Genomic DNA, 27,684 nt, shown 5'->3' with positions numbered 1-27,684 from the left:
TATCACAGACTCTGAGACCTGTTCTTAATTCTTATAGGTCCAATTTCACATGAAAGATCATAGGATCATAGATTTAGAACTGAAAGAGACTTTAAAAGTCATCTAGTTCAACCTCTTCTTTTTACCAAAAAAAAAAAAAGAAAAAGAAAGAAAGAAATGGAGGCACAATGAGGTTAATTGACTTGTTCATGGTCACATAGCCAGTAAGTATAAAGAGGCAAGATTTGAATCCAGGTCTTCCTGACACCAAGGCTGGGGTAGACCTGGATCAATCCAGGACCAGGCCTTATAGAGCAGCTACAAGTTAGAGGTTCCTCCACTTCAGACACACCCACACTAGTCCTGGCGCAGTCCTAAGGACCCTCCAACCTTTAGCCTGACCTTTAGGGTTAGGAAAGAGGGAAGAAAAGCTGGCAGCCTCCATAATAAACATTCTTTAATCACCTATCATTTGCAAAGTACTATTGGGGAGGAAGCGAGGGTCAGTGAATACAAGTACACAAATAAGTACAGTGTAAGGAGGAAGGAGATTGTAATCGCAAGAGTGTAGATCAGAGAAGACTTCATGGAGGTGACCCTGGGTTTGAGTTTTGAAAGAGCAGGAGTCTTAGAAGAAGCCATAAGAAGAGTCAGGCACAAAGGAGAAACTGAGTGTGAGATGTGAGTCTATGTGAACACACAGAAATGAAGAGAGCATCATAAAGGGGCCTGTCCAATCCAGCCCAGAGCCTCCCCTCATTGTGAGTACCAGTGTCAGCCTTACATGGAGACCTTGCAGGGAAGAGGTTCCTTTGGCCTGAAATTCTAATCCTAGCTGAATTCAAGAGAGAAGAACAGCAGCATAAGGTGCTTCACAGCAAACAAATAAACCTTTACATCATCAAAGAAGAGATTCATAAAAAATAGCAGAGGGCAGTCTATTATTTATAAAGTACTAATGATGGGCAGCCATGGATAGAGCACTGGTCTTGGAGTCAAGAAGACCTGGGTTCAAATCCGACCTCATAACACCAATTATGTGATCTTGATCAAGTCACTTATACACTCTGTGCCTCAGTTTCCTCATCTGTAAAAATGAGGGGGGAGGTGTTGGACTCAATGGCCTCTAAAGACCCATACAACTCCAAGTCTTTGATCCTATGATTCTGCATACTAGTAAATCCTTTAATATCACACAGCCATCACCCCAGTGCAGGTCCTTATCCCCTCTCAGCACGGCAATAGCCCCCTAATTGGTTTCTCTGCTTCAAGTATCTTCCCTGTAGAATCCATATCCCACATAGGTATCAAAGTGATTTTGCCAAATGGTAGGTTTTGTGTTATTTGCCTTCTCAACAAACTAGTGACTGCCTATTATCTCCACTATCAAACATTAAAGTCCTCTGGTGCAATCTGGTTCTGTCCTGCCTTTCTAGTCTACTCCTATCCACTCAATCTGTTGTGTACTAATACTGGCTTACTTGCTGTTCCTAATAAAGATAATAGCTGACATTTATATACTGCCTTAAGGTTTGCAAAGCACTTTGCAAGTATTATCTCATTTTATCCTGACAAAAACCCTCGGAGGCAAGTGCTATTAATATTCCCATTTTACATACAGGGAACTGAGGAAGACAGAGGTTAAATGAATTGCCCAGAGTCGCACAGCTAAGAAGTGTCTGAGGCTAGATTTGAACTCAGGTCTTTTTGACTCCACATCCAGCACTCAATCCATTTTCCCACTGAACTTCTTACACAGCACTCCATCTCAGATCTCTGTACTTCTGCTCTTGCTATATCCCCACCCTGGAATTCTAATAGCTTCCATATGAATGAGGGAAATAATATGCAAATAAATAGGGCATATGGGATAGACACCCAGTAGAATGAAAGTAACCTTAGAGGGCAAGGCTTATGTAAGGCTAAGGAAGGGCTACAAAGGGTGACTTCTGAGCTATCTTGAAAGAGGCAAACAGAAATTAAGTGACTTGTCTAGGGTCATATAGCTATTGGGTCCAAAGCTGAATTTGAACTCAGGTGTTTTTGACTTGAGGCCCAGCATTCTACCCAATGTACCACCTAGCTGTCCCATATGTGTATAAAAAAATACAATGAAACATAGATAATGTTAATTTATGGTTTTCTAAGTCAATATTTGATTTTGACATGACTGATCTAGTCCATCTCCCTCTTGTTTTATAATTAAGGAAACTTAGGCACTGAGATGTTGTGACTTGCCCAAGCTTACATGGGAATCAAATGAGTAAGAGATGGGGGGGAGGTTTGATCCCCAGTCTCCTGCTCCAATTCCAACCCTCCTTCCAATCCATCACTGTTGCCTATTCTTTAGGACTAACTTGAAATGTCTAATAGAGCTGTGAGAGTGAAAGTCAGGAAAAAAAAAAACATTAGAGGCAAATACATCTGAATAGAGGTGATAAATGGGAGCTGGAAGAAATCACGTAGTCCAGAAATCCTTAACTTGAACTCCACGGACAAGATTTGAAAAGGTCTGGAAATTTTTTTTAGTATTTTGATAAAAATTTTAACATAATTGGTTACCTTTTTAATCCAAAGTATTTGATTTTATGCATTTAAAAACAGTATTCTGAGGAGTCCACAGGCTTCATCAGACTGATAAAGAGGTTCAGTCAATCAGTCAATAAACATTTGTTAAGTTACTAGTAATCATTTATTAATAAAAATAAAATTAATAAATTGATTATTAATTTGTTGTTGTTCAATTGTTTGAATTGTTTCTGACTCTTTGTGACACCTTTTGTTGGAGGTTTTCTTGGCAAAGATACTGGAGTGGTTTGCCATTTCCTTCTCCAGCTCATTTTACAGGTGAGAAAACTGAGACAAACAGGGTTAAGTGACTTGCCCAGGGTCACACATCTACTAAGTGCCTAAGGCCTGATTTGAACTGACAAAGATGATCTTTCTGACTCTATGCCAAGCATTCTGTGCCACCTAGCTGCCCAGTTAGTTTATTAAGTATTTATTGATACTTCTAGGTATTGTGCTAAATTTTAGGATAGGAAGACAAAACACAGTTCCTGCTCTCAAGGGACTCCGAGTCTATTGGGGGAGACAACATGCAAACAACCATGTAAACACAAGCTGCAGACAGGATGAAGTGGAAATAATTAACAGAAGAAAGACACTAGAATTGGGGAAGGGGGAGAGGACTGGGAAAGGCTTTCCTATAGAAGGTGGAATTTTAGCTGGGACTGGAAAGAAGCCAGGGAGGTCAGGAGGTGGAGGTGAGAAGGGGGGGGCATTCCAGGAATGGGGGCCAGCCAGAGAAAATGCCTGCAGTCAGGAGATGGAGGGTCTTGTTGGAGGAACAGGCAGGAGGCCAGGGTCACTGGATCCAAGAGGATGAGGAGAGAAATAAAGCATAAATGTAGGAGGGTACCAGGCTGTTGAGAGCTTGGAATGCCAAATAGAGGATTTGGTATTTGATTCAAGAAATAGTAGGGAGCCACAGGAAGGGATTGAATAGAGGATTACATGGTCAGATCTGCACTTTAGGAAGATTAATTTTTCAGCTGAGTGAAGAGAGTGGAATTGTGGAGAGGAGGGTGCAATAGCCAGCAGATTGTGTGAGGGAATGAGGTCCTGTTCCTGGCTAGCAGCAGTCTCAGAGGAGAGAAGGGATGGTCTGAAGTAAAACTGCCAAGTAAAACTTGGCAACTGATTGTATTTGGAGAGTGAGAGGGAGTGAGGAGTGGAGGATGACAGGTAGGTTGTTAACCTGGGTTCTCTTGTTGTTGAGTCATTTTGGTCTTACCCAACTCTCCATGACCCCGTTTGGAGTGGTTCACTATTTCTTTCTCCAGCTCATTTTACAGATGAGGCAAACAAAGTTAAGTGACCTGACCAAAGTCACATAGTTGGCCAGTATCCGAGGCCTGATTTGAACTCTGGTCCTCCTGACTCCAGGGCTACAGCTCTATCCACTTAGGTGCCAACCTGAGGTTAGGACACATAAAAAGGTTAAGAACCCGTGATCTAGGCTAACCTCCTTATTTTGAAGATGTGGGAGCTGTGGTTCAGAGATGTCAAATGACTAATTGAATGTTATACAGGAGGTAGCAGAACTGGGATTTGAACTCAGGTCCTTTTGGACACAGCAAGCTGAAAGTGACGTCTTACCCTTCTGAATTTCTTATGCGTCAGGACTTAAAGAGGCTCCTTCAGTAGCACTTCTGTTTTTGCTTCCTCCAAATTAATTTTATTTATTTTTCTTCTGAACTTAACAAACACTAAAGGAAATGAACATTTCTGTTTACAGTGTAGAAATGCCTCATTAGCACTTAGTTGTCCTCTAATTGTATAATGGTTGTTTTGTCTCCTTAATTAGATTATGAACTGCTGGAGATATGGTTCTTTTCTTTTATTTATCCTATGGGCCCCAGCACAGTCCTGCACCTAGAATAAGTACTCAATAAATAATGGTCTAGGGCAGCTAAGTGGCTCAGTGGGACTCTTCTTCCTGAGTTCAAATCCAGGCTCAGACACTTACAAATTGTGTTACCCTGGGGTAAGTCCCAACCCTATTTGACTCAATTTCCTCATCTGTAAAATGAGCCAAAGAAGGAAATGGCAAATCACTCCAGTATCTTTGCCAAGAAAATCTCAAATGGGGTCACAAAGAGTCAGACATGACGGAACAACAATAACAAATCATGTTATAGGTAGACATACTCTTTGAAGTCTGGATTTTTTTTGTTTGTTTGATTTTTGCCTTCCTATCCCAAGTGGCGCCTACCTCCAGGCCTGTTTCATAAATGCTTTTTGTTGATTAATTGAGCCTGAGGCAATTGGGCAGGAATATTTACACTGGAAAGAAATTGCCCCAGGTCAGGAGCTCCCTCATAGTGCTCTCCATACAGTGTGGCCAGCCCTGATCATTGTTTTGGTGTCCAAGTACAGGGTACTTTAGAATGTCCTGAAAAAAGCAAAGCTTTCATCACTGAAAAGTCTGCTCTAGCTCAGTTCCAACTTATTAAGTCCCTATTGTGTTGTTGTTCATCCTTTATCCTCAAAGAGGACCATTGACATCACTAGCTTAACGTCTTAACGTGCATGTTTATTGGATTTAAGTGAAGCAAAGCTTCATAAAGTTGTCACACAAAGACAAAAATGAAACCATTCCTGCCCTCAGAGAGCATGTACTCTATGAGGGAAGCAACGTGTACAGATATAATTACATGCAAAACATATGCAAAGTAAATACAGAGTGATGGGGGGAGGGAGTCAGATAGCACCTGGAAGTTTGAAAAAAGTTCTCATGTAGCAGGTAGCAAATAAGTTGAGCTTAGAAGTGATTTTAAGAGGTGCAGAGCCAAGACGGCAGAGAAAAGGCAGGGACTCACCTGAGCTCTTTTCCAAACCCCTCCAAACCCCTTTAAATAATGCCTCAAAACAAATTCAGCAGAATGAACAAAAGCATGGAGTGAAAAAATTTTCCAGTGCAAGACAACTTCGAAAGTTAGCAGGAAAGGTCTGCTGCACTGGGGTAAGAGTTGAGTGCAGGCTGCAGGCTATGCCTCAACAAACTAGCAGTAGACCTTAGGGATGACTGAATCAGTGGCAGCAGTGGTGTTTTCCTGGCCTCTCACCCTGGATGGTAAGAGGGTCAGACAACTAGTCAGAATGAAATTTCAGGGGTCCCTTTGCTGGCACCAAAGGCCAGGCTCTGTTGCATTGACAACATGTGGATCTGGGTCACAGTCCCAAGGTAAGGAGGAACACTGGCACACCAGAGTTTGTGGCCATAGGTGAGCTGTGACCCTGGTCACAGTTCCAGTGTGGAAAAGAGTGCTTGTGATCTCTCACAGAGCATAGACCAAGAGAGGAGTAAATACACATCTCCCTAGATCATACCACCTTGGAAGAACTGAAAACTTATAGGTCTCCAGAATTATCTCTGAAAAGAGCTGCACAAAAAACTTGAATGTTAGGACGGTGCCCCCTCTACTCTGGAAGCAGAACCCTACTTTAGCCAAGTTGAAAATCTAGAAATAGACTGGGGAAGTGAGCAAACAATAGAAAAAGATCCTGACTATAGAAAGTTTTCTATAGTGACAGGAAAGATCAAAATACAAACTCAGAAGACAACAAAGCCCAAACTTCTACATCCAAAGCCTCAAAGCAAAATATGAATTGGTCTCAGGCCATGGAAGTATACAAAAAGGGTTTTAAAAATCAAGTAAGAGAAGTAAAGCAGAAAATGGAGAGAGAAATGAGGTTGATGCAATAAAATCATGAAAAAAAAGTCAACAACTTGTTAAAGAAATACTGAAGAAAATAACACCTTAAAAACCATAATAGGCCAAATGGTAAAAGAGACACAAAAATCCAAGGAAGAGAATGATCAAATGGAAAAAGGGATATAAAAATTTACTGAAGAAAAGAACTCCTTAAAAAGTAGAATTAGGGGGCAGCTGGGTGGCACAGTGGGTAGAGCAGCGGCCCTGAAGTTAGGAGGACCTGAGTTCAAATCCAGCCTCAGATCAAACACTTGACACTTACTAGCTGTGTGACCCTGGGCAAGTCACTTAACCCCAATTGCCTAAAAAAAAAAAAAGTAGAATTGGCCAAATGGAAAAGGAGTTACAAAAACTCACTGAAGAAAATAATTCCTTAAAAATTAAAATTGGGCAAATAGAAGGTAATGACTTCAAAACATCAAGAAACAAACAAAATCAAAAGAACGAAAAAATGGAAGAAAATGTGAAATATCTCATTGGAAAAAAAAAACTGACCTGGAAAATAGATCCAGGAAATATATTTTAAGAATTATTAGACTACCTGAAAACCATGATCAAAAAAGAGCTTAGACATCATCTTTCAAGAAATTATCAAGGAAAACTGCCTAATATTCTAGAACCAGAGGGTAAAATAGAAATTGAAAGAATCCACAGATCACCTTCTGAAAGAGATCCCAAAGTGAAAACTCCCAGGAACATTATAGCCTAATTTCAGAGCTTCCAGGTCAAGGAGAGCATATTGCAAACAGTCTGAAAGAAACAATTCAAATGTTGTGGTACCATAGTCAGGATAACACACGATTTACCACATGGAAGGACTGAAGGGTTTATAATATGATATTCCAAAGGGCAAAAGAGCTAGGATTACAACCAAGAATCACCCACCCAACAAAAATGAATATAATCCTTCAGGGGGAAAAATGGATAGCTAATGAAATAGAAGACTTTCAAGCATTCCTGATGAAAAGACCAGAGCTGAATAGAAAATTTGACTTTCAGATACAAGACTTAAGAGAAGTATAAAAAAAAAAGGCAAACAGGAAAGAGAACTCATGAGGAATTCAATAAGGTCAAACTGTTTACATTCCTACATGGGGAAATGATATTTATAACTCCTAAAAACTTTCTCAGTCTTAGGGCAGTTAGAAGGAGTATGCATAGGCAGAGGGTTCAGGAGTGAGTTGAACATGATGAGAGGATTATCTGAAAAATAAAATTAAAGGATGAGAAAGAGGAATGAACTGGGAGAAGGGGAAAGGAAGAGGTAGAATGGGGTAAATTATCTGACATAAAAGAAGTATAAAAGAGCCTTTACTGGGGAAGAAAAGATGGGGAAAATTGGGGTGGGGGAAGAACATGTACCTTACTCTCACCAGAACTGGCTCAAAGAGAATAAAATACATGCTCAGTTTTGTATAGAAGTCTTTTTTAACCCACAGGAAAGTAGGAGAGGAAGGGGATAAGACGAGAAGGGAGCTGATGGAAGGGAGGGCAGATTGGAGGAGGTAAAAGTCGGAAGCAAAGCACTTTTCAGAATGGACAGGGTGAAAGGAAAGAGAGAGTAGGATAAATAGTATAAAGGGAAATACATAGTAATCATAACTATGAAAAAAGTTTTACAGCAAGTTTCTCCGATAAAGACCTCATGCTTCAAATATATAGAGAACTGAGTCAAATTTATAGAAATAAGAGCCGTTTCTCAATTAATAAATGGTCAAATGGTGGTTTTTAGATGAAGTCATCAAAGCTATCTAGTCATATGAAAAAAAAATGCCTTAAATCATTATTGATTAGAGAAATGCAAATTAAAACTGGCCAGTTTGACTCACAGAAAATAATACTTCATAAACCTCAAGAGGTAGACTATTGCCAGAATATAGGATTTTATATGCCAAAAAGAGTTTCTATTAAAATCTCTTATTCCTCCCTTGTCCAACCAGGGTTTTCAGAGGAAGAGTTCCCAATGCCCTGAGGCTCAGGGATGACCTGGATTGTCGTGGTTTGTTCAGCTAAGAAGAAACCGAAAGAAAGGGGAAGTAGTGGGTTTGGTCAGTGAGATTGTATCTCTCCCCTCTCTCCCTTCCAAGATTTGCATCTTTTCTGTAAAAAGAAAGGTGTGAAAGATGCAACCAGGAAGGAGGGAAGAGAAAGTGTTATGGAGGTGATAAGCAACCTTAAAGCTGCCACAATGAACAAAGGAAAAGACTTAGAGAACATTCTTGTCCCTGGGGGTATGGACAATATGACTGACTGCTTGTGTTTTTCTTGCCTCTGGCTTTCAGATTCTGTGATAACAAAAGCATCTCTTTTGAAAGTCCCTTTTCCTGACGATGATATGAAGGGATCTTTTTTCTTCTTCTTTAAATAAGAAATTTGCCAGCCCGCAAAAACCTTCTCCTGTGCCTGTCTAATGTGAAACTCCAATCCTGTCTTCAGAGACCTGGGTTTGAGTTCCAATTCTGCCACTGACTAACTGTGTGACCTTGGGTCGGTTACTTCCCTCTCCTCATGCCTCAGCTTCTTCTTGTGTCAAATGAGGGGGTGGACTAGATCAATCAATTAATTAGTCAACAAACTTTTAAAAATTGCATATCACGTTCCAGGCCTCTTGATTAGGTGCTGGGGCTCCAAAGACAGAAATGAAACAATGCCTCCCCTTAAGAAGCTTAATTCTATAGGAGAAATAATATCAAAATGAGATCATTTTTACAAAGCACAGGAGCATAGCGGCTGACACATAGTAGGCTCTTCATAAATGTTAATTATTATCATTATTGTTATTGCTATATGCAAAATGTAGGGATGAGGATATGAAGATTCAACCTATGATTTCATTTTTTAGAGAAGCTGCTGGTGAGAGAATTCCCCCCTCCCCACTAATTCAGGTTTGCATGTTATCTTCAAGTTATTATGTTAGAGGTGCCTAGAGCAGTGATGGCAAATTCAAATAGAAATGGGGGCCATTAAAGCTAATGCAAGGATACCTGTGGGTGGCATATTGACTTAGAAAATCACATATTAACATTATCTATGTTTTATTGTATTTTTACTTATTTTGTGAAATATTTCCCAAGTACATTTTAATCTAATTCCACTGGAGATATGGAGTGTTATAGGCAGGCTGATGCCTCTGGCCTAGAGCACTAAGACCTTAGGTGATTTGTCCAGGGTCACACAACCAGAATGTGAGGGAGCTAGTACCTGGATCCAGGTCTTCCTGGTTTCAGGATAACTCTATACATTATGCCAAGCTGCCTTTCCAATGTACAAAGCAGATGCAGAATTAATGCCAGAGGCGGTGATTTTGTTGCTGTTGTTGTTGTTTTTGGAGGGGGTCAAGTAGAAAGAACACTAGCAGCAAAGATGGTCAGAAAGACTTTCTGGCGCTTGAAGGTGGAAATGTTGCTCCCAGTATGGGGAACAATTAGTATAAAAGCAGGAAGTTAGGAAATGGAGTGATAGGTATAAGGAACAGTAGATGATTTCTCAAAATCTTTCTAGCTCTGAAATCAGCCATCAAAGTGACCTGATTCTAAAAATGCATTCTTTTATTCATGAGGCCCTTATGAAGGAAGGTCAGTGTCAAGTCACCCACTCCCCAGGGCAGGGGTATGGAGCAAACTGATTTCTAGTCCTCGTAGCTCATGTCTGATCCCGGGAGTGGGTCCACCTCTAGCAAACACAACCTGGTGACCCTTCGTTTCTGTGAATCCTGGCTGCTGGGCAAGTCCCTAGTGTCATCACATTGCCTTACAACATGCCCAGGTTCCTGCAACAGCAGACCCCAAAATGGGTTATTAACCTGCTTAAAGTTGACTCAGTTGCTCAGTGCCTGTCACCATATCCAGCGAACTTTGCTTCAGGCGATAATGCTTGCCTGAAGAACAAAGGACAGATCCTTAAAGTAACAGCTGCCTCTGGAGACTCAGGCTGATTACCCACCAGAAGGTAAATGCACCCAACTTGACCCAAAATGTCCTCAGAACCATATGTAGGAACGTTCGCACGCCGGTCGAAAGTGATCTCTTAACACTTCAGACTTTGGAAAGTTGTTATTTTTATCTGAGCCTCACAACAACACTATCTTGTTGCAGGGTCAAAGGTATGTATGATTCACCAGATAGAGAACAGGACTTGGAACCCAGCAGATGTAGATTTGAATCCCAGCTGAGGAACTTGCCAGTTGTGGGAGCTTCAACAAGTTATTTATCCTCTTTCAGACTCAGTTTCCTCATCTGTGAAATGGGAATAATAATACTTTGGAAAACTTACCCAAAGGGTTTATGACATCACTCGGAGCTCTTAATCTCTAAATTGAGAGCTTGAGACAGAACAGTGCTTGTGAAAGGAGTCCTCAATTTGTAATCTGTAAGACCACAGATCTAAAGCTGCCAGGGACCTCCAAGCCTCCAGAACCCAAAATCCTCATTTTGCAGATGAGGAAATTCAGAGGACAAGGAGGGTAAGTGACTTGCCCACAGTCATCCAGGTAGTAAGAGATGGGATTTGAACCCAGATTCTCTTACTTCTGAGTTGTTGCAATTTCTTTTTAAAAAATTATTCAGAACTTACACATGAAAGAAAATGGCGTGTACATATACACGGTAAGGGAAAGAAACAAGCATTTATTAAGTACCTACTACATGCCAGGCATTGTGCTAAGTTCTTTGCAAATAGTATCTCATTTGATCTTCACAACAACCCTAGAAGGTAAATGCTCTTATTATTACCATTTATAGTTGAGGAAACTGAGGCAGACAGGTTAAGTAACTTGCCTAGAATCACACAGCTAGTAAGTATTTGAGGCTGAATTTGAACTCAGGTCTTCTTTGCTCCAGGCTTGACAGCTAGCTCCCTAAAAAAGAGGATTGTACTTTAAACTGCAAATATCCATTATGCATATCTTATCTTTTAAATGCATATTAAATATATAATAAATTCAAACTGTAACTCTCAAAGTTGTCCTGCTTGTCTGATTTTTTCCTTTTCTTTCTCTTGTTCTCCTCTATGCATTTAAAAAAAATATTTCACTGACTGCTTTCTTGTTTTCCTTTAATTTCTCTCATTTTTGGGCTACTCTTTCCTTAATCCTATTCTCATTCCTACCCACCCCTAATCACCCCTAAAAAAACAAAAAACAGAAAATGAAAAAAAGAAACACTTTTAACATATATGCATCATCAAGCAAAACAAATTCCCTCATTGGCCATGTCTGATAAATCTCCACATTTTCAATGTCTCTATTATAAGTCCATTACCTCTGTGCCAAAAGGTATAAGGCTCCATCATCAGTCCTCTGGTGTTATCATTGGTTATTTCATTAATTATAATTCTTAAAAGTCTTACAAAGATTTTTTTTCTTTACAATATTGTTGTTATTATATAAAGCGATCTTCAGGTTCTGTTTACTTTATTTTGCATCAGTTCATACATATTTTCCTAGGTTTCTATGAAACCAACCTTTTTTGTTATTTCTTACCACACAGTGATATAAGTGGGGCAGGTAGGTGGCACAATGGATAGAGTGCCAGGCCTAGAGTCAGGAAGACTCATCTTTGTGAGTTCAAATCTGACCTCAGACACTTACTATGTGACCCTGGACAAGTCACTTAGCCCTATTTGCCTCAGTTTCCTCATTTGTAAAATGAGCTGGAGAAGGAAATGACAAACTACTCCAGTATCTTTGCCAAGAAAACCCCAAATGGGGTCACAGAGAATCAGAAATGACTGCACAACAAATGATATTATGTTCACTTACATACAATGTTCAACCATTCCCTAACTGAAGGATATCCCATTGGTTTCCCATTTCTTTGACACCACAAAAAAATTCACAAATATTTTTGTACATATGAGTTGTTTTCTTCTTTTTTTGATCTCCCTGGGGTATTATTATGTAATTATTATGGCATTTATATAGTAATTTAAAGCTTACAAAGCATTTTACATATATTAACTCATTTGATTCTCATGACAACCCTATGAGGTAGATGTCATTATTATCCCCATTTTACAGATGAGGAAAGTGAGACACAGAGAGGTTAAGTAACTTACCCAGGGTCACACAGCTAGTAAAATTCAGAGGGAAGATTTTAGCTAATATTTTCCTGACTCTGAGGTTATCAGCTTACCATCTAGCTGCCATTATCAACATCATCATCATCATCATATTCTAGCATTGCATCAAACAGAATGCATAGTTTTGTGACTTTGAGGCTGTTGTTCCAAATTGCTTTCTTCAATGTCTGGGCCAATTCAAATTAAGTGGGAGAGAATATCTTTTTAAAATTTTCATTTAATATTTCCATTAGTTTGGAACCAATAACCATATTTTACACGTAATTATAACTTTTTTTAGTTTTTTATTTTTATTTTCCCCAACTTACATGTAAAAACAATTTTTAACCTTCTTTTCTAAAACTTTGAGTTCCAAATTCTCTCCCTTCCTCCCTCTACACTCTTCCGCATTGAGAAAGCAAGCAGTTTAATATAGGTTATACATGTGTAGTCATGCAAAACACATCCATAATGGTCATGTTGTAAAAAAAAAAAAAACCATAGAAAAAAATTCAAGAAAAACAAAGAAACTAAAAAAAAAAGAAAAAAGGATGCTTCATTCTGTATTCATACACCATCAGTTTTTTCTCTGGGGTTGGATAGCATTTTTCATCATAAGTCCTTCAAAGCTGTTTTGGATCACTGTATTGCAGAGAGTAGTTAAGTCATTCATAGCTAAACATTTTAAAGTATTACTGTTACTTTGTACTCAGTACATTTCACTTTGCATCAGCCCAAGCAAGTCTTTCCAGGTTTTTCCAAGAGCATCCTGCTCAATATTTCTCATAGTACAGTAGTATTCCATCATAATCACATACCACAACTTGTTTAGCCATTCCCTAATTAATGGGCATCTCCTCAGTTTCTAATTCTTTGCCCCCAGAAATGAGCTGCTATAAATATTCTTGTACATATAAGTACTTTTCCTCTTTTGGGATATAGACCTAGTAGTGGTATTGCTAGGTCAAAGGATTTTATAGCCCTTTGGGCATAGTTCCAAATTGCTCTAGAGAATGGTTGAATCAGTTCACAACTCCACCAACAGTGCATCAATGTCTTATCTTTCCCACATCCCCTCCAACATTTGTCATTCACCCCTTCTGTCCTATTAGCCAATCTAATAGGTATGAGGTAGCACCTCAGAACTGTTCTGATTTGCATTTCTCCAATCAATAGTGAGTTAGAATATTTTTTCATATGGCTATAGATAGCTTTGGTTATTTCATCTGAAAACTGATTAAATCTTTTGATCATTTATCAATTGGGGAATGGCTCTCATTATTTTAATTTGACTCAGTTCTCTATATGTTTGAGAAATTGGGCTTTTATCAGAGAAACTTCAAAATTTTTTCACAGTTACTATTGCTAACTGTATTTTCCTCCATCCTATCCCCTCCCACTTATTCTATTCTCTGTCTTTTTTCACCCTGACCCTCCTCAAAAGTGTTTTCCTCCTGACTACCCCCTCCCCAATCTGCCCTCCCTTCTATCATCCCCCCTTCTCTTATTCCCTTCCCCTCCTACTTTCCTATAGGGGAAGACAGATTTCTATATCCAATTGAGTGTGTATGTTATTCCCTCTGTGAGTCAATTCTGTTGAGAGTAAGGTTCACTCACTCCTCCTTATTTTCCCCCTCTTCCCCTCCACTGTAAAACTTTTCCTTGCCTATTTTATGTGAGATAATTCATGCCATTTAACCTCTCCGTTTCTCTTTCACCCAGTATATTCCTCTCTCACCTCTTAATTTTATTTTTAAATATCACTCCTTCATATTCACCTCACAACTGTGTCCTCTATTTATATATACTCCTTCTAACTCCTCTAATAATGAGAAAGTTCTTATGAGTTACAAATATCATCTTCTCATGAAGGAATGTTAACAGTTTAACCTTATGAAGTCATTTATGATTTCTCTTTTCTGTTTGCCTTCTTATGCTTCTCTTGGGTCTTGTATATGAAAGTCAAATTTTCAACTCTGATCTTTTCATCAAGAATGCTTGAAAGTCCTCCATCTCATTGAATGTCCATTTTTTCCCCTGAAGGATTTCGTTCAGTTTTGCTTGGTAGGTGATTCTTGGTTGCAATCCTAGCACTTTTGCCCTCTGGAATATCATATTCCAAGCCCTCTAAGCCTTTAATGTAGAAGCTTCTAAATCTTGTGTTATCCTGACTGTGGCTCCACCATACTTGAACTGTTTCTTTCTGGCTGCTTGCAATGTTTTCTCTGTGTCTGAAATTTGGCTATAATATTCCTGGCAGTTTTTATTTTGGAATCTTTTTTAGGAGGTGATTTGTAGATTCTTTCCATTTCTATTTTACCTTTTGATTCTAGAATATTAGGGCAGTTTACCTTGATAATTTTTTTTTCTTTTTTGTTTTTTAGGCAATTGGGGTTAAGTGATTTGCCCAGGGTCACACAGCTAGTAAGTGTGATATGTTTGGTCTGAGGCTGGATTTGAACTCAGGTCCTCCTGACTTCAGGGCCAGTGCTCTATCCACTGTGTCACCTAACTGCCCCTCCTTGATAATTTCTTGAAAGATGAAATCTAGACTCTTTTTTTTGATCATGGCTTTTAAGTAGTCCAATAATTTTTATATTCTCTCTCCTGGATCTATTTTCCAGATCACTTGTTTTTCCAATGAGATATTTGACATTGTTCTTTATTTTTTTCATTCTTGTGGTTTTGTTCGATTGTTTCTTGATTTCCCATAAAGTCATGATCTTCCATTTGCTTCATTCTAATTTTTAAGGAATTATATCCTTCAGTGAGCTTTTGGACATCCTTTTCTATTTGGCCAATTCTGCTTTTTAAGGCATTCTTCTCTCCATTGGCTTTTTGGACCTCTTTTATCATTTGGCCTAGTCTACTTTTAAGGTGCTATTTTCTTCAGTATTTGTGTGTGTGTGTGTGTGTGTGTGTGTGTGTGTGTGTGTGTGTTTGTGTGTGTGTGTGTCTTCCCTACCAAAGTGTTGACTCATTTTTCCTGATTTTCTTGCATCACTCTCATTTCTCTTCCCAATTTTTCCTCTACCTCTCTTACTTGCTTGTCAAAATCCTTTTTGAGCTCTCCCATAGACTGAGATCAATTCATATTTTTCTTGGAGGCTTTGGATGTAGGAGCTTTGACTTTGTTATCTTCTTCTGAGTATATGTTTTGATCTTCCTTGTCACCATAGTAACTTTCTATGATCAGAATTTTTTCTGTTGTTTGCTTATATTCACAGCCTATTACTTGCCTTTTAACTCTTTTTAAAAGTAGGGATCTGCTTCCAGGATGGAGGGTGCATAGTCCCAAGCTTCAGGGGTTTTTTGCAGTTGTTTTCAGAGATACTTCTAGGTACCCGTAAGTTTTCAGTTCTTCCAAGGTGGTATGATCTAAGGACAGGTGTTTATTACTCTCCTGGCCTGTGCTCTGGTCTGTGAGCCACCACAAGCATTTTTCTCTGTCCTAAAACTGTGAGGAGGGACCCACTCCACAGGGGGCCACAAGATCTGGTGTGCTAGTGCTCTTCCTTGCCAAGGGAATGCCACCCAGGACTGTGACCCAGATCCAATATGGGCAAAGCAACAGAGTCCTACCTCAGTGCTAGCAAAAGTACCCTTGTTATCTTCTTCTGACCACTGACCCCCTTACCATCTGTGGGCTGAAAGCAGCCACTGCTGCTCCTGCTTCTGCTGCTGCTGCTGATTCAGTCACTCCCAAGGCATGATCCTGGTTTACTGGGGCCAGAGCTGTGCTGACATGGCCTGTGCTGGACTGTGTTCCACTCTCACCCAGGTGCAACAGACCCTTCCTGCTGATGTACCAAGTTGTCTTTGGTGTCTGTGGGCTGAGTGATCTGGAAACCACCACTGCTACCAGTGATTCAGTCACCTCAGGCCTGCTCTGGGTTTGCTGATGCCTGGTCTACACTGGTGCAGCCTGTACTGGACTGTGCTTCTCTCTCACCCTGTTGCAAAAGACCTTTCTTGTCAAACTTTCAAGTTGTCATGGGCTAGAAATTTGTTTCATTCCATCTTTTTGTGGGTTCTGCTGTTCTAAAATTTGTTTAGAGTCATTTTTAAAGGTGTCTGAAGGGGTTTGAGAGAGAGCCCAAGCAAGTCCCTGCCTTTACTCTACCATCTTGGTTCCATCTGAGGACCTTTTTTACCCACTCCCCTACACACACGCTGAAAAAAAAAATAACACATAGAACCCATGTAACAAATATACATCACCAAGAAAAAGAAATTCTTATATTGTCCAAAAATATATGCCTCAATTCTGCATACTTTGTCTATTGCCTCTCTGTCAGAAGGTAAGGAGCATACTTCATCAACATTGGTCCTCAGGAGTCATTATTATCATGACATTGATTAGAGACATTAAAACTTTGAAGCTATTACCACCAGTACTCCAAGAGAGAGTAGCAGTGTTGTGTAAAGCTCTTTGAGAATCTTCGACCTTTCAGCCTGATGAAGGGTTGATGAGCTAGTCAACCCAGAGGACAAGAATGGAAATAGTTCATGTCAGACTTGGTTACACTGCAAGCAAAGACTTTGGTGAAACTTTTTTTGAAAAAAATTCATTATATTGATACCCTTTATTTCTCCATCACAGCCATTTCTGTGCTATACCCACTTTCCACACTATCTTCCCAGCAATAAAGAAACCAAACAAAAACAATCATAAACCAAACAATTCTGACAATGCAAATAACATTATGTCTCCCAGTTCTCTGCCACTCTACTGAAGGAAAGGAGAAGTGTTTGCTAATAATTTCCTTGAAGAGCCCAAGCCACCTACTACTCCAAAAAGCCTTCTCTTTAACACCCATATTTTCCTATGAATGTTCTCTGGGTATGACTCAAAGGACACCATGATCTCAGAACAATCACAGCTACTATAAGCCAGAGAGGATTAGAAATAAGAATGGTGGGTGTAAGCAGTCTGGCATATTATTGACAATGGCTTACGTGAGAGAAGTAGCTTAAAAGATACAGTCAAGGACATGTATAACTGGAAAAGCAGGGAAAGAGACTTGTTCTAACAGATTAGACTTGTCCTGCCTTGTCCCAGAGGTTGGAAGCAAAGAAAGTTGCTGGAAATAGTTTAAACTTGATTTAAAGTTGGGAAATCACCCATGAGGAAATAGTCATGTAACAAATGTCAGCAGGATGCTACTCATCAACAAAGGGGAAGAATTGCTTAAGAGAAGCATTGTAAAGGAATGAGAGAAATGTTATTACTGGAATAGGTGGTGCAATAATGTAGCAAGAGCAAGGGATTACTGATTGATTCACAGTCCTCATGGGCCATTGATATGGACTCCATTGTTATGCATCTGTTTCAGGAGGAATTCCTTTCTTGTATGGGTTAGGCAGGGCAACTAGGTGGTGCAATGCCTCAGTTTCTTCATCTGTAAAATGTGTTGGAGAAGGAAATAGAAAACCACTCCAGTATCTGCCAAGAAAACCACAAATGGGAGCACAAAGTCAGACATAACTGAAAACAACTCAAAAACAACGTGAGTTAGACTAGATGACTGCTGCAATTCTGTCTTTCAAATTTTGTGATTCTCTCCCTCTCCCCATCCCCACCAACCCTGCTCTACCATGAAGGACTTCAGGGAGGGCTTGGACAAGAGTCACCCAGGATGAAAGGTCATGGTCACAGATGAGTTGTGATCCCTAATGTTGGAAGGAATATACACATAAATGAGATAATGACAATTATAGGTATTTGGGCTGGACTCAAGATTTCATTGGCATAGGGAACTCCCTAGTTGAGGAAACTACCCCCTACCAATGCAAGGCTGACACCTTCTCTACAAATTACAGTCATAGAAAGTTGGCCTGGGCACTGAGAAGTGAAATAACTTGCTCAGGTTTACACAGGTAGTGGGTGTCAGAGGTGGGACTTCAATCCAGATCCTTCTAGCTTCAAGGCTGGCTCTCTCTTCACTATGCTAAACTGCGTCTTATAAAATGACATTTACAGAAGCTTTAAAGTTTGCGAAGCACTTTGCACACATCAATTAGTCAATAGAATTTATTTAAAATTTTATTTATTTATTTTAATTTATGGAATAAAACAAGCATTTCCATAACATAGTATAATAAAAAAGATGATTTTACATGAAGCTGCAAATCTGTTATGTACAACTTGCTATTCCTTTTAAATATATAATAAAATTATCAAGTAAATTTCTATTTTTCTTCTCTCTGTACCCTCTCCCCCCTGCCCTAGAGATGACTACTATTAAACATAAATGTATGTGTGTGTGTGTCTGTGCATGTGTGTAAAATCATTCTATACATACTTCTATTTATCAGTTCTTTCTCTGGATGCAGATAACATTTTCCCTCAAAAGTCTTTTGCAATTAGTTTGGGTAGTTACAGCCAAAATTACTTCTTTGCTCCAAAACAGCATTTCTTAGGTGCTTACTATATGCCAGGGATTGTTCTAAGCCCTGGGTATACAAAGAAAGACAAAACTACTGTTTCTACTCTCAAGTGGCTCACATTTTAATAAGGGAGACAACATGCAAACAATGATGTATACATAAGATATATACAAGAAGGTAACCTAAGAGAGAAGAGACTAGCAGGATGGGGGTGAGAAGACTGCAAAAGTCTTCTTAGAAAATGTGGGATTTGGCTCTTCTTCCCCTCCCCCACCCTTCTGGCTTTAGGTGGTACAGGCCAAGGATAAAAGGTGAGGGCTAGAGGCCACTCGCATCCTACTTTTGGCTTCCTGACTGCTGCTGTTAGGGTCTGGGAGCACGTGCTGCCTGTCTTTGTAGGCTTGGAGCCTGCGCTCCTTGTAGTCATGTCCTCTAGAAATGGTCACATTGGAAAACCAGCCCCTGACTTCCATGCCACTGCTGTGATCGATGGGGCTTTCAAGGAGGTGAAGCTGTCAGACTATACAGGGAAGTATCTGGTCGTATTTTTCTCTCCACTGGACCTTTGTGTGCCCTACCAAGATCATCGCCTTCAGTGATCGGGTGTCTGATTTCCATCAGCTGACCGGTGAAGTCCTTGGTGCATCTGTGGATTCCCAGTTCACCCACTTGGCCTGGATCAACACCCCTCGAAAAGAGGGCAGCCTGGGTCCTTTGAAAATCCCCCTGCTGGCAGATGTAAACAGAAACCTACTTTGAGATTATGGGGTGCTGAAGGAGGGTGAAGGCATTGCCTGTAGGGGCCTCTTTATCATTTTTTTTTAAGCAATTGGGATTAAGTGACTTGCCCAGGGTCACACATCTAGTAGTGTCAAATATTTGGTCTGAGGCCAAATTTGAACTCAGGTCCTTCTGACTTCAGGGCCAGTGCTCTTTCCACTGCACCACCTAGCTACCCCAGGCCTCTTTATCATTGATACTAAGGGCCCTTGTCAGGCAAATCACTGTCAATGAGGTGCTCAGTGGATAAGGTTTTGCTTCTAGTGCAAGCATTCCAATACAGAGATGAGCATGGAGAAGTATGCCCGGCAGACTGGAAGTCTGGAGGAGACACTATCAAGCTCAACATGGAAGACAGCAAGGAGTATTTCTCTAAGAACAACTAGGCAAGCAATGCCGCTGCTCAGTGGCAAACCTTCTGCCCCTCTTCGGTTGTGGCCTTGTCCCAAATCTCCTCTTAATCTTTTCCCCCTTATGGAGGGGGCAGGTATGAGACAGGAGGAAGGGGTCTATGTCTAATAAACTGGGGAAAATTAAAAAAAAAAAAAGAAAATGTGGGATTAGAACTGAGTCTGAAAGGAAGCCAGGAGATGGAAGAGAGGAGGGAAAGCATTCCAGGCATGAGGGGCTAGCAAGTGAAAAAGCACTGAAACAGGAAATACAGTGTTGTGTTTGAGGAAGAGGGAGAAGACCAATGTCGATGGATGGTAGAGGACATGGAGGGGAGTCAAGTGTAAAAAAACAGGAAGGGTATGAAGAGACAAAATTGTGAAGGACTTTAAAAGTCAAACATCCTGGGGGTGATAGGGAACCACTGGAGTTTATTCAGTAAGAGGGTGACATAGTCAGATCTGAGCTTTAGAGACATCCCTGATAGCTGAGTGCAGGATGGATTGGAGTGGGGAAGATACTTGAGGCAGACAGACCAACCAGAAGGCTATTGCAAAAGTGTAGGCATGAGGTGATGAGGGTCTGCACAAGGGTGGTAACTGTAAAGGGAGCATATATAAGAGATATTGCAAAAGTAGAAAATCCAAGAGTTGGCAAGAGATTGGATGTGTAGGGTAAGTACGAGAGGAGTTGAGGAAGACATTGAAGTGAGACTAGAATGGTAGCCCCCTAGACCATAATGGAGGCAGCTAGGTGGCACAATGAATAGAGCTCTGGGCTTCATCTGAATGGAGCACTGAGTCTCATCTTCCCGAGTTCAAGTTCAGCCTCAGACACTTAGTAGCTGTGTGACCTTGGGCAAGTCACTTAACTCTGCTTCAGTTCCTCTTATGTCAAATGAGCTGGAGAAGGAAATGGCAAACTACTCCAGTATCTTTGCCAAGAAAAGAGCAAATGAGGTCAGGGAAAAATGACTAAACAACAAAAAGCAGTAAGAGGGAGGCTTAGAAGTAGAGAGGGAAATTAGAGGGAAAGTTATGAGTTCTGTTTTAGACACGTTGAGCTTGAAATTCCCATAGCAATGCAGTTTAAGAGGTTTCAAATGCAGTTCATCATGTGAAACTGGAGGTTAAGAGAGAGCTTGGAGATGGATAAATAGATCCAAGATTCATTTGCATACAGATAATTGAATCTGGGAGACTGTGAGATCATGATTGTCATTTGTCCTTCATTCTCTAAGAAGACCATGACATCAGGAAGGTGATGCCATGACTTTCAAGTGAATTGGATTTAAGTGAGGGAGGACTGTGCAAAGTCACCTGCCTCACTCTTTCTTTCTGAGCCATCTGGGTCTAGTGGCAACATATAGACCAGGATGACTGGAAATGGCCCTGCATGTAGTGGGCGACTTCAGTTATTTTGAACTAAGGTGTTTCCTAGGTCTCAGTTTGACTGAGGCAATGCCCACTCAGTGATTAAGGCTAGGTAAGAAATTAGGCAAAGAATGGTCTTTTTCACCTAGTCAAAAAAAAAAATCAATCTGGAAGGGAAAGACCCTCAGGGTTTCTGGCCAAAACAGAAACAATTGCTATTTATACTCACTCTGAGCCATGAGGGCCCAAACAATGACCAAGTGAAGTTTGGCCTGGGACCTGTTGTTGGCCATCTAAGAGAGCCAGAGTGATTTGGGTTTAAGGCATGATCCTTAAGAAAGAAATCTAGTCTGTAAATCCCAAGATATCTTGCAAGGTTTCAGAGATCAAAATTTACATTCCTTTTAGCAAAGCACCCACAGTAAGGGTATGATACCCTTTGGGGACAGAGGGAGAAGAGGGAGTGAGGGAAGGAATGAAGGAGTTGAGTTGCCCAACTGGCAAGAGCCAATTGGGTCCCCATTGGGGTAGCTACTTCTACTCACAAGTTGTGGTTTGTCCTTCATTTTCTATGAGGGCCATGACTCGCAAGTGAATTGGATTTAAGTGAGAGAGGGCTGTGCAAAGTCACCACTTCACTCCTCCAGAGCCATCTGGATCCAGCGGCAAGATAGAGATCAGGATGACTGGAGATGGCCTTGGAGGCCAAAAGGAGGTGAAATCATGATATGAGATAATATAAGAGGGAGCAGAAAAGAGGAGCCCAGGATAAAGCCTTGGAAGTAAAGCAGCCAATTAGTGGCTTTAACCTGGAGAAAGATCCAGCAAAGGAGACTGAGAAAGAGTAATAAGATAGGTAGGAGGAGAACCAAGAGAAAACACTGTTGGCAAGACACCTGGAGAGGAGAGAGTGTCCAAGAGAAAAAGATTAATCAAGCATTTCAAATACTGCAGAGAGTTCAAAGAGGAGTGGGATTTAGAAAAGGCCAAAAGACCGGGCAATTAACAGAGCAATGGCAACTTTGGAGAGGAAATTTTCAGTGGAATGATGGGGTCAGAAGCCAGATTACAAAGAGTGAGGAAGAGAGTGAGAGGAAAGGAGGTGGAAGCAACCATAATAGGTTTCTCAAGGAGTTAAGCCATAAAAAGAAGAGATATGTGATGGGAGTGGGACTGGTTTAATCAAGTTAGAATTTTTTTTTTAAGGATGGAGAACATAAGCTAGGCAGCTGGGAAAGAGTCAATAGAGAAGGAGAAATTGGAGAGAAAGAGAGAAAGAGAGAGAGAGTAGAGGGGAGCAATCATCTGGAGAAGGGATAGAATAAAATCAAGGGTTTCAATAGCTAGGAAAAGGCCACTTCTTCCTGTGAGATAGGGATGAAGGGATAAATATAGGAGGAAGACATCAGAATGACGTGAGATGAAGAAGGGAGAAGAGAGAGTTCTCATAAATAGCTTCAGTTTTCTTTGAAGAAAAGTGTGGGGTAAGGTTCTATACTGAGAAAGTGATGAGAAGGGGGGAGTGATAGGATGTCTGAGGAGAAATTAAAAGTTTGGAAAAGCCATTGTGGTGATTGGGTTAGTGAAATAATTAGGGAGGTGCATAAGGATTGTGTTATTTCAGTTAGGGACCAATCGAGATTATAGAGAATAAATTTATACTGTACCCAGTCAACACAGTTTTGTAATTTCCTCTAACTCCATTTAAGCTGCCTTCAAATAGGAGCAAAGGCAATGCATGATGAAAGTAATCTAGGGAACAAGGGACTCAGATGTAGAAGACAGCCTAAAACTGAACTATTTACCAAGGGGTCAACTACTTACCGAGGAGGAAGAATATATACCAGAGCAGAGATGATGGATGACCAGAAAAAATCTGGGGGGTGGAGGGATTGGAAGTCATTCTGAGGTTGAAGATGAAGCACAGAGTTAGGGGTTATTAGGCAGGGGGAAAAGTGGAATGATGAAAGATTATGAAAAAGAAAGGAATACATTATTCCATTTAAGGCACACAATGCCTAGCAATGAAAGGCAGTATGAGTTGCGGAGAAACAACCAGCCTCTGAGTCAGAAAGATCCAAGTTCACATTTTCCTTTGGACAGATTCTGGCTATGTGCCCTTGAACAGGTCATTTAAATATTAGTGGCCCCAGCCAACTCTCCAAGACTATAAGTTGCCAGAGTTTCTTTCTTGGATGGGCAAAGAGAGTTTTCTCACTATGTCAATGAAATCACTGATCCTGCCCCAGGACTCTGCCAACTGATTCTGTTCATTTCAGGGGCAACAAACAAATAAACAAACAAACAAACCGAAAAGCCTTACCTCACAATAACCAGGTACTATTATCCCTATTTTACAGATGAGAAAACTAGGACTCAGGGAGGTTGATGATAATAATAATAATAGCTAATATTTATATAGCACCTACTATGCACCAAGCACTCTGCTAAGCACTTTACAAATATTATCTCATTTGATCTTTAAAACAACTCTAGGAGGTCGGTTCTGTTATTGTCTCAATTTTACAGATGAGGAAACTGAGGCAAATAGAGGTTAAGTGCCTGGCCCAAGGTCACACAGCTAAGAAATGTCAGAAATGGAATTTGATTCTTGGCTTCCTGACTCCAAGTCCTTCATTCTACTCATTATACCAAAGTAAGAACTTGGACTTATTGAATTATGGAAGGAAACAACTACAGAGCTCCTCAAAATTGGAATAGGAGCTGATGGTTTCCCCTTCAGTTGGGGTCTTTAAGAAAAGCTAGATGGTGACAAATATCTATTTTCTCTCCCTCTTATTTACTCACCTCCATACTGAAAAAGAAAAACAAAACTTTTTCTTTTTAAATAAATATACATGGTCAAGAAAAACTAATTCCTACAGTAGCCATACAAAAAATGTCTCATTCTGTACCCTGAATTCATCACCTATAGGTATAGAAGTGGGTAGCATGTTTCATCACAGTTCCTCTGGAATAAGGATTGGTCATCTCTCAAATCTCTCAAAGTTCAACAAGCATTCATTAAGTACCTATTGTGTAAGTGAAACTTCTGATCCGAGCCACCCTGGGTTAACAGTGACAGGAAATTGACCCACTAAAGAAGAGAAATATCCCCAAAGATAGAAATATGATTTAGAGAGAGAAGGCAACTACTGGGCCTAGGGAGTGGGCACAGAGCCCATATGCACTGCGTAAAGGATGTTCAGAGATTAGCACTTAGGGGCCACAATTACATACACTGAGTTTTTGTCAAGAATAAACACACAACAAAAGGTCAAGAATAGCAAGGGAGAGAATCAATGTAAAAAATATGAAGGAAGGTGGCCTAGCAGTACCAGATTTCAAACTATATTATAAAGTGATAATTAACAAAATAATCTGATACTGGCTAAGAAATAAGGTGGTGGATAAGTGGAATAGATTAAGTACACAATGCAAATAGGAAATGACCATAGTAATCTAATATTTGATAAATTCAAGCTTTTGGAACAAGAACTCAACATTTGACAAAAATTGCTGGGAAAATGAGAAAGCAGTTTGGGAGAAACTAGGCATAGACCAACATCTCACACCATATACAAGGATAAAGTCAAAATGGATAAATGATTTAGATATAAAGGGTGATATCCTAAGTAAATTAAGGAACCATGAAAAAATGTCAGATCTATGGATAAGAGAAGAGTTTATGACCAAAAAAGAGATAGAGAAGATCACGGGAAGTAAAATGGATAATTTTATCATGTGAAATTAAGAGGTTTTTGTACAAACAAAACTGATGCAGGCAAACTTGGAAGGAAAAGCAGAAAACTGGGGGAGAAATCTCATCTCTTAAATATTTAGGGAAGTGAGTCAAATTTATAAAAATCAGAATCATTGACCTATTGATAGTCAAAGGATATGAACAGGTCGTTTTCAGAAAAAGAAATCAAAGTTATCAATAGTCGTGTAAAATGTTCCAAATCACTACTGATTAGAGAAATGCAAATGAAAACAACTCTGAGGTACGACCTCACACCTATCAGATTGACTAACATGACAGAAAAGAAAAATGACAAATGCTAGAGATGTAAAAAAAAACAAAAACTGGTGCATTGATGCAATTTTGGTGGAGGTGAGAACTAAGCCAATAATTCTAGAGAATAATTTGGAACTACGCCCAACGGACTACAAAACTGTGCATACCCTTTGACCCAGAAGTACTACTGCTAGGTCTCTATCCTAAAGAGACCAAAGAAAAGTTAAAATGACCTATTCGTACCAAAATATGTATAGCAGCTCTTTTTTGTAGAGACAAAGAATTGGAAACCAACAGGATATCCATCAATTGGGGAGTGACTGAACAAATTAACGGCTTGTTATCGTGATAAAATATTATTGTGCTATAAGAAATGGCAAACAGGATAGTTTCAGAAAAACCTGGGTTGTTGCTTCTGCTGCTGCTGCTGTTGTTATTGAGACTTATATGGAACTATGCAACATGAAACGAACGGAACCAGGAGAACATTGTACACAGTAACAGCAATTTTGTAAGGATGATAAACTGTGAAAGATTTAGCTACTCTAATCAAAGCAATGGTCCAAGACAATTACAAAGGATACATGAAGAAAAATTGTATCTACTTTTGAAGAGAGAACTGATGAACTCGGAATGTTGCCTGAAGCACATGTTTTTATTTACTTTACTTTTATAGATTTTTTGGTTTGTGTTTTCTTCTGCAACATGACTAATACAGAAATGTTTTGCATGAAAAAAAAACCTTCCTTATATTATAGCAAGTCTACCAGATGTATTGATGACTATAACTGTAGGTATTACTACTGAGTCTTCACTTTAAAAAGTGGCATCTTGAGGCAGCTAGGTGGTGCAGTGGATAGAGCATTGGTCCTGGAGTCAGGAGGACTTGAGTTCAAATCCAGCCTCAGACACAAAACATTCACTAGCTGTGTGACTCTGGGTAAGTCACTTAATCCCATTGCCTAGCCAAAACAAACAAAAAAAGTGGCATCTCTAATTAAAAGTTTTGCACTTCTGCAAAAAGAAAAAGAGTAAATATACACACACTCAGCCTTTCTTCTCCCCCTTTGGCTCCTGATTAACCTCTAGATGTAGAGACCACATTTTGCTAGCAGTAGTCACTACCTTGTGTTTTCCAAGGTATTTACTGTTGCAGCTCTGTGGGCTGCATTTGGAAATCCCACTGACTGACTGTGAGGTCCTTGAGGTCCTTTGCAGCCTGGGCAGTAATTTCAGGAGCAGATGGACATTCTAGGGACAGTGTAGAGGGTAGAGAGGGTTTAGGCGAACTGGGTCTACCTCTTCTGAAAGGTAAGGCAAGGGGAATTCTCGGGTTATTGGGAGTAACCTAGAGCTTCCAAAAGAAAACAAGTGTTTTAGGATGCAGTGGAAAGAGTCCTGGATTTGGAGCTAGAGGACCAGGGGCTCAAATCCTACCTCTGCTACTTTCTAGTTCTGTAACTTTGGACAAGTCACCTAACTTAGACTTGTTGCTCATCAATAACATGAAACTGATTTCTGAAGTCACTTCCCTTGTAAATCTACCAGTTCTAGGTGGAGACAGGAAAACTGTCTTGCCTTCCCTTTTAGAGCAAAGGTTGTGAGAAATCAACAGATAGATGCAGGAAACATCATGTGACCAGCAGCAAAAACCCAACACACCCATAGAGAAGTATTTCTAGATCATGTTTGCCCTTCTTCCCCAGCAGCAGCAGAAACCTCTGAGCCTGGGTCACTAATCAAGAGGCATGGCTTTCCTTCCCAGTCTGTCCATGGAAACCTGGACTTTACTAGTGGTTTGTGGCACTCTGCTGATATTGTAAGTCTAGTCTCCCTTTATTTCTGTTCCAGGGTTTGGGTTTGGGTTAAGAAAGTGACAAAACCCACCTATTCATAGCTTGGGAATTTGTTGCCCTATGAGAGAGAGCACATGTGCTCCAAACAGATCAGGCTTCCTGCTTCTCTCAAGGATTAGCATTCTTTTGGGGAATTAGCCCTTGGCAGTGGGAACAGTGTGTTGGAAGGAGGGAGAGAGACAGAGGGAGGAAGACAAACTCCAGTTCTCTCTCACAGAGAGGCATGAGGAGGTAAAGAGCTGGGGGAATTTACATCATGACACAACTGGATTTTCTCTTTCTTCTTCTTAGATCATGGGATCATAGATTTAGATCTGGAAGGGTCATAGATTCCAAATGCCTCATTTTACAGATGAGGAAACTGAGGCCCAGAAAGGTTAAGACACTTGTCCAGGGCAACATAGCATGTGAGCCCAGGTATTCTTGCCTCCAAATCCATTGTCCTGTTCTTGTACTAAAGATGGAAGGGGCTTTCAGTTATCTAGTCCAACTCCCTCATTTTAACCATTGAGGAAACTGAGACCCAGAGAAGTTAAAGGACTTGCCTCGGACCGCATAAT

The 27,684-nt window shown here is 40.2% G+C and overlaps 1 protein-coding gene and 1 pseudogene across 1 annotated transcript in view; both read left to right on the top strand.

The window, feature by feature from the left end:
• Positions 1-19,126: 19,126 nt before the first annotated feature.
• Positions 19,127-19,880, top strand: LOC114052465 (annotated as a pseudogene).
• A 7,054-nt stretch (positions 19,881-26,934) lies between these two features.
• LOC114052495 (cytochrome P450 3A21-like) overlaps positions 26,935-27,684 on the top strand; it is a 54,475-nt gene continuing 53,725 nt past the window's right edge. Inside the window, exon 1 of the mRNA XM_027875144.1 lies at positions 26,935-27,087. Within this exon, the coding sequence (XP_027730945.1) occupies positions 27,017-27,087 (71 nt within the window). The 5' untranslated portion in view covers positions 26,935-27,016. The remainder of the gene's footprint in view (positions 27,088-27,684) is intronic.

Source organism: Vombatus ursinus, unplaced genomic scaffold (assembly GCF_900497805.2).
Source record: "Vombatus ursinus unplaced genomic scaffold, bare-nosed wombat genome assembly UNPS02014807.1, whole genome shotgun sequence".
Classification (NCBI taxonomy): Eukaryota; Metazoa; Chordata; class Mammalia; order Diprotodontia; family Vombatidae; genus Vombatus; species Vombatus ursinus.
This window is presented reverse-complemented; position numbering and strand designations above follow the sequence as displayed.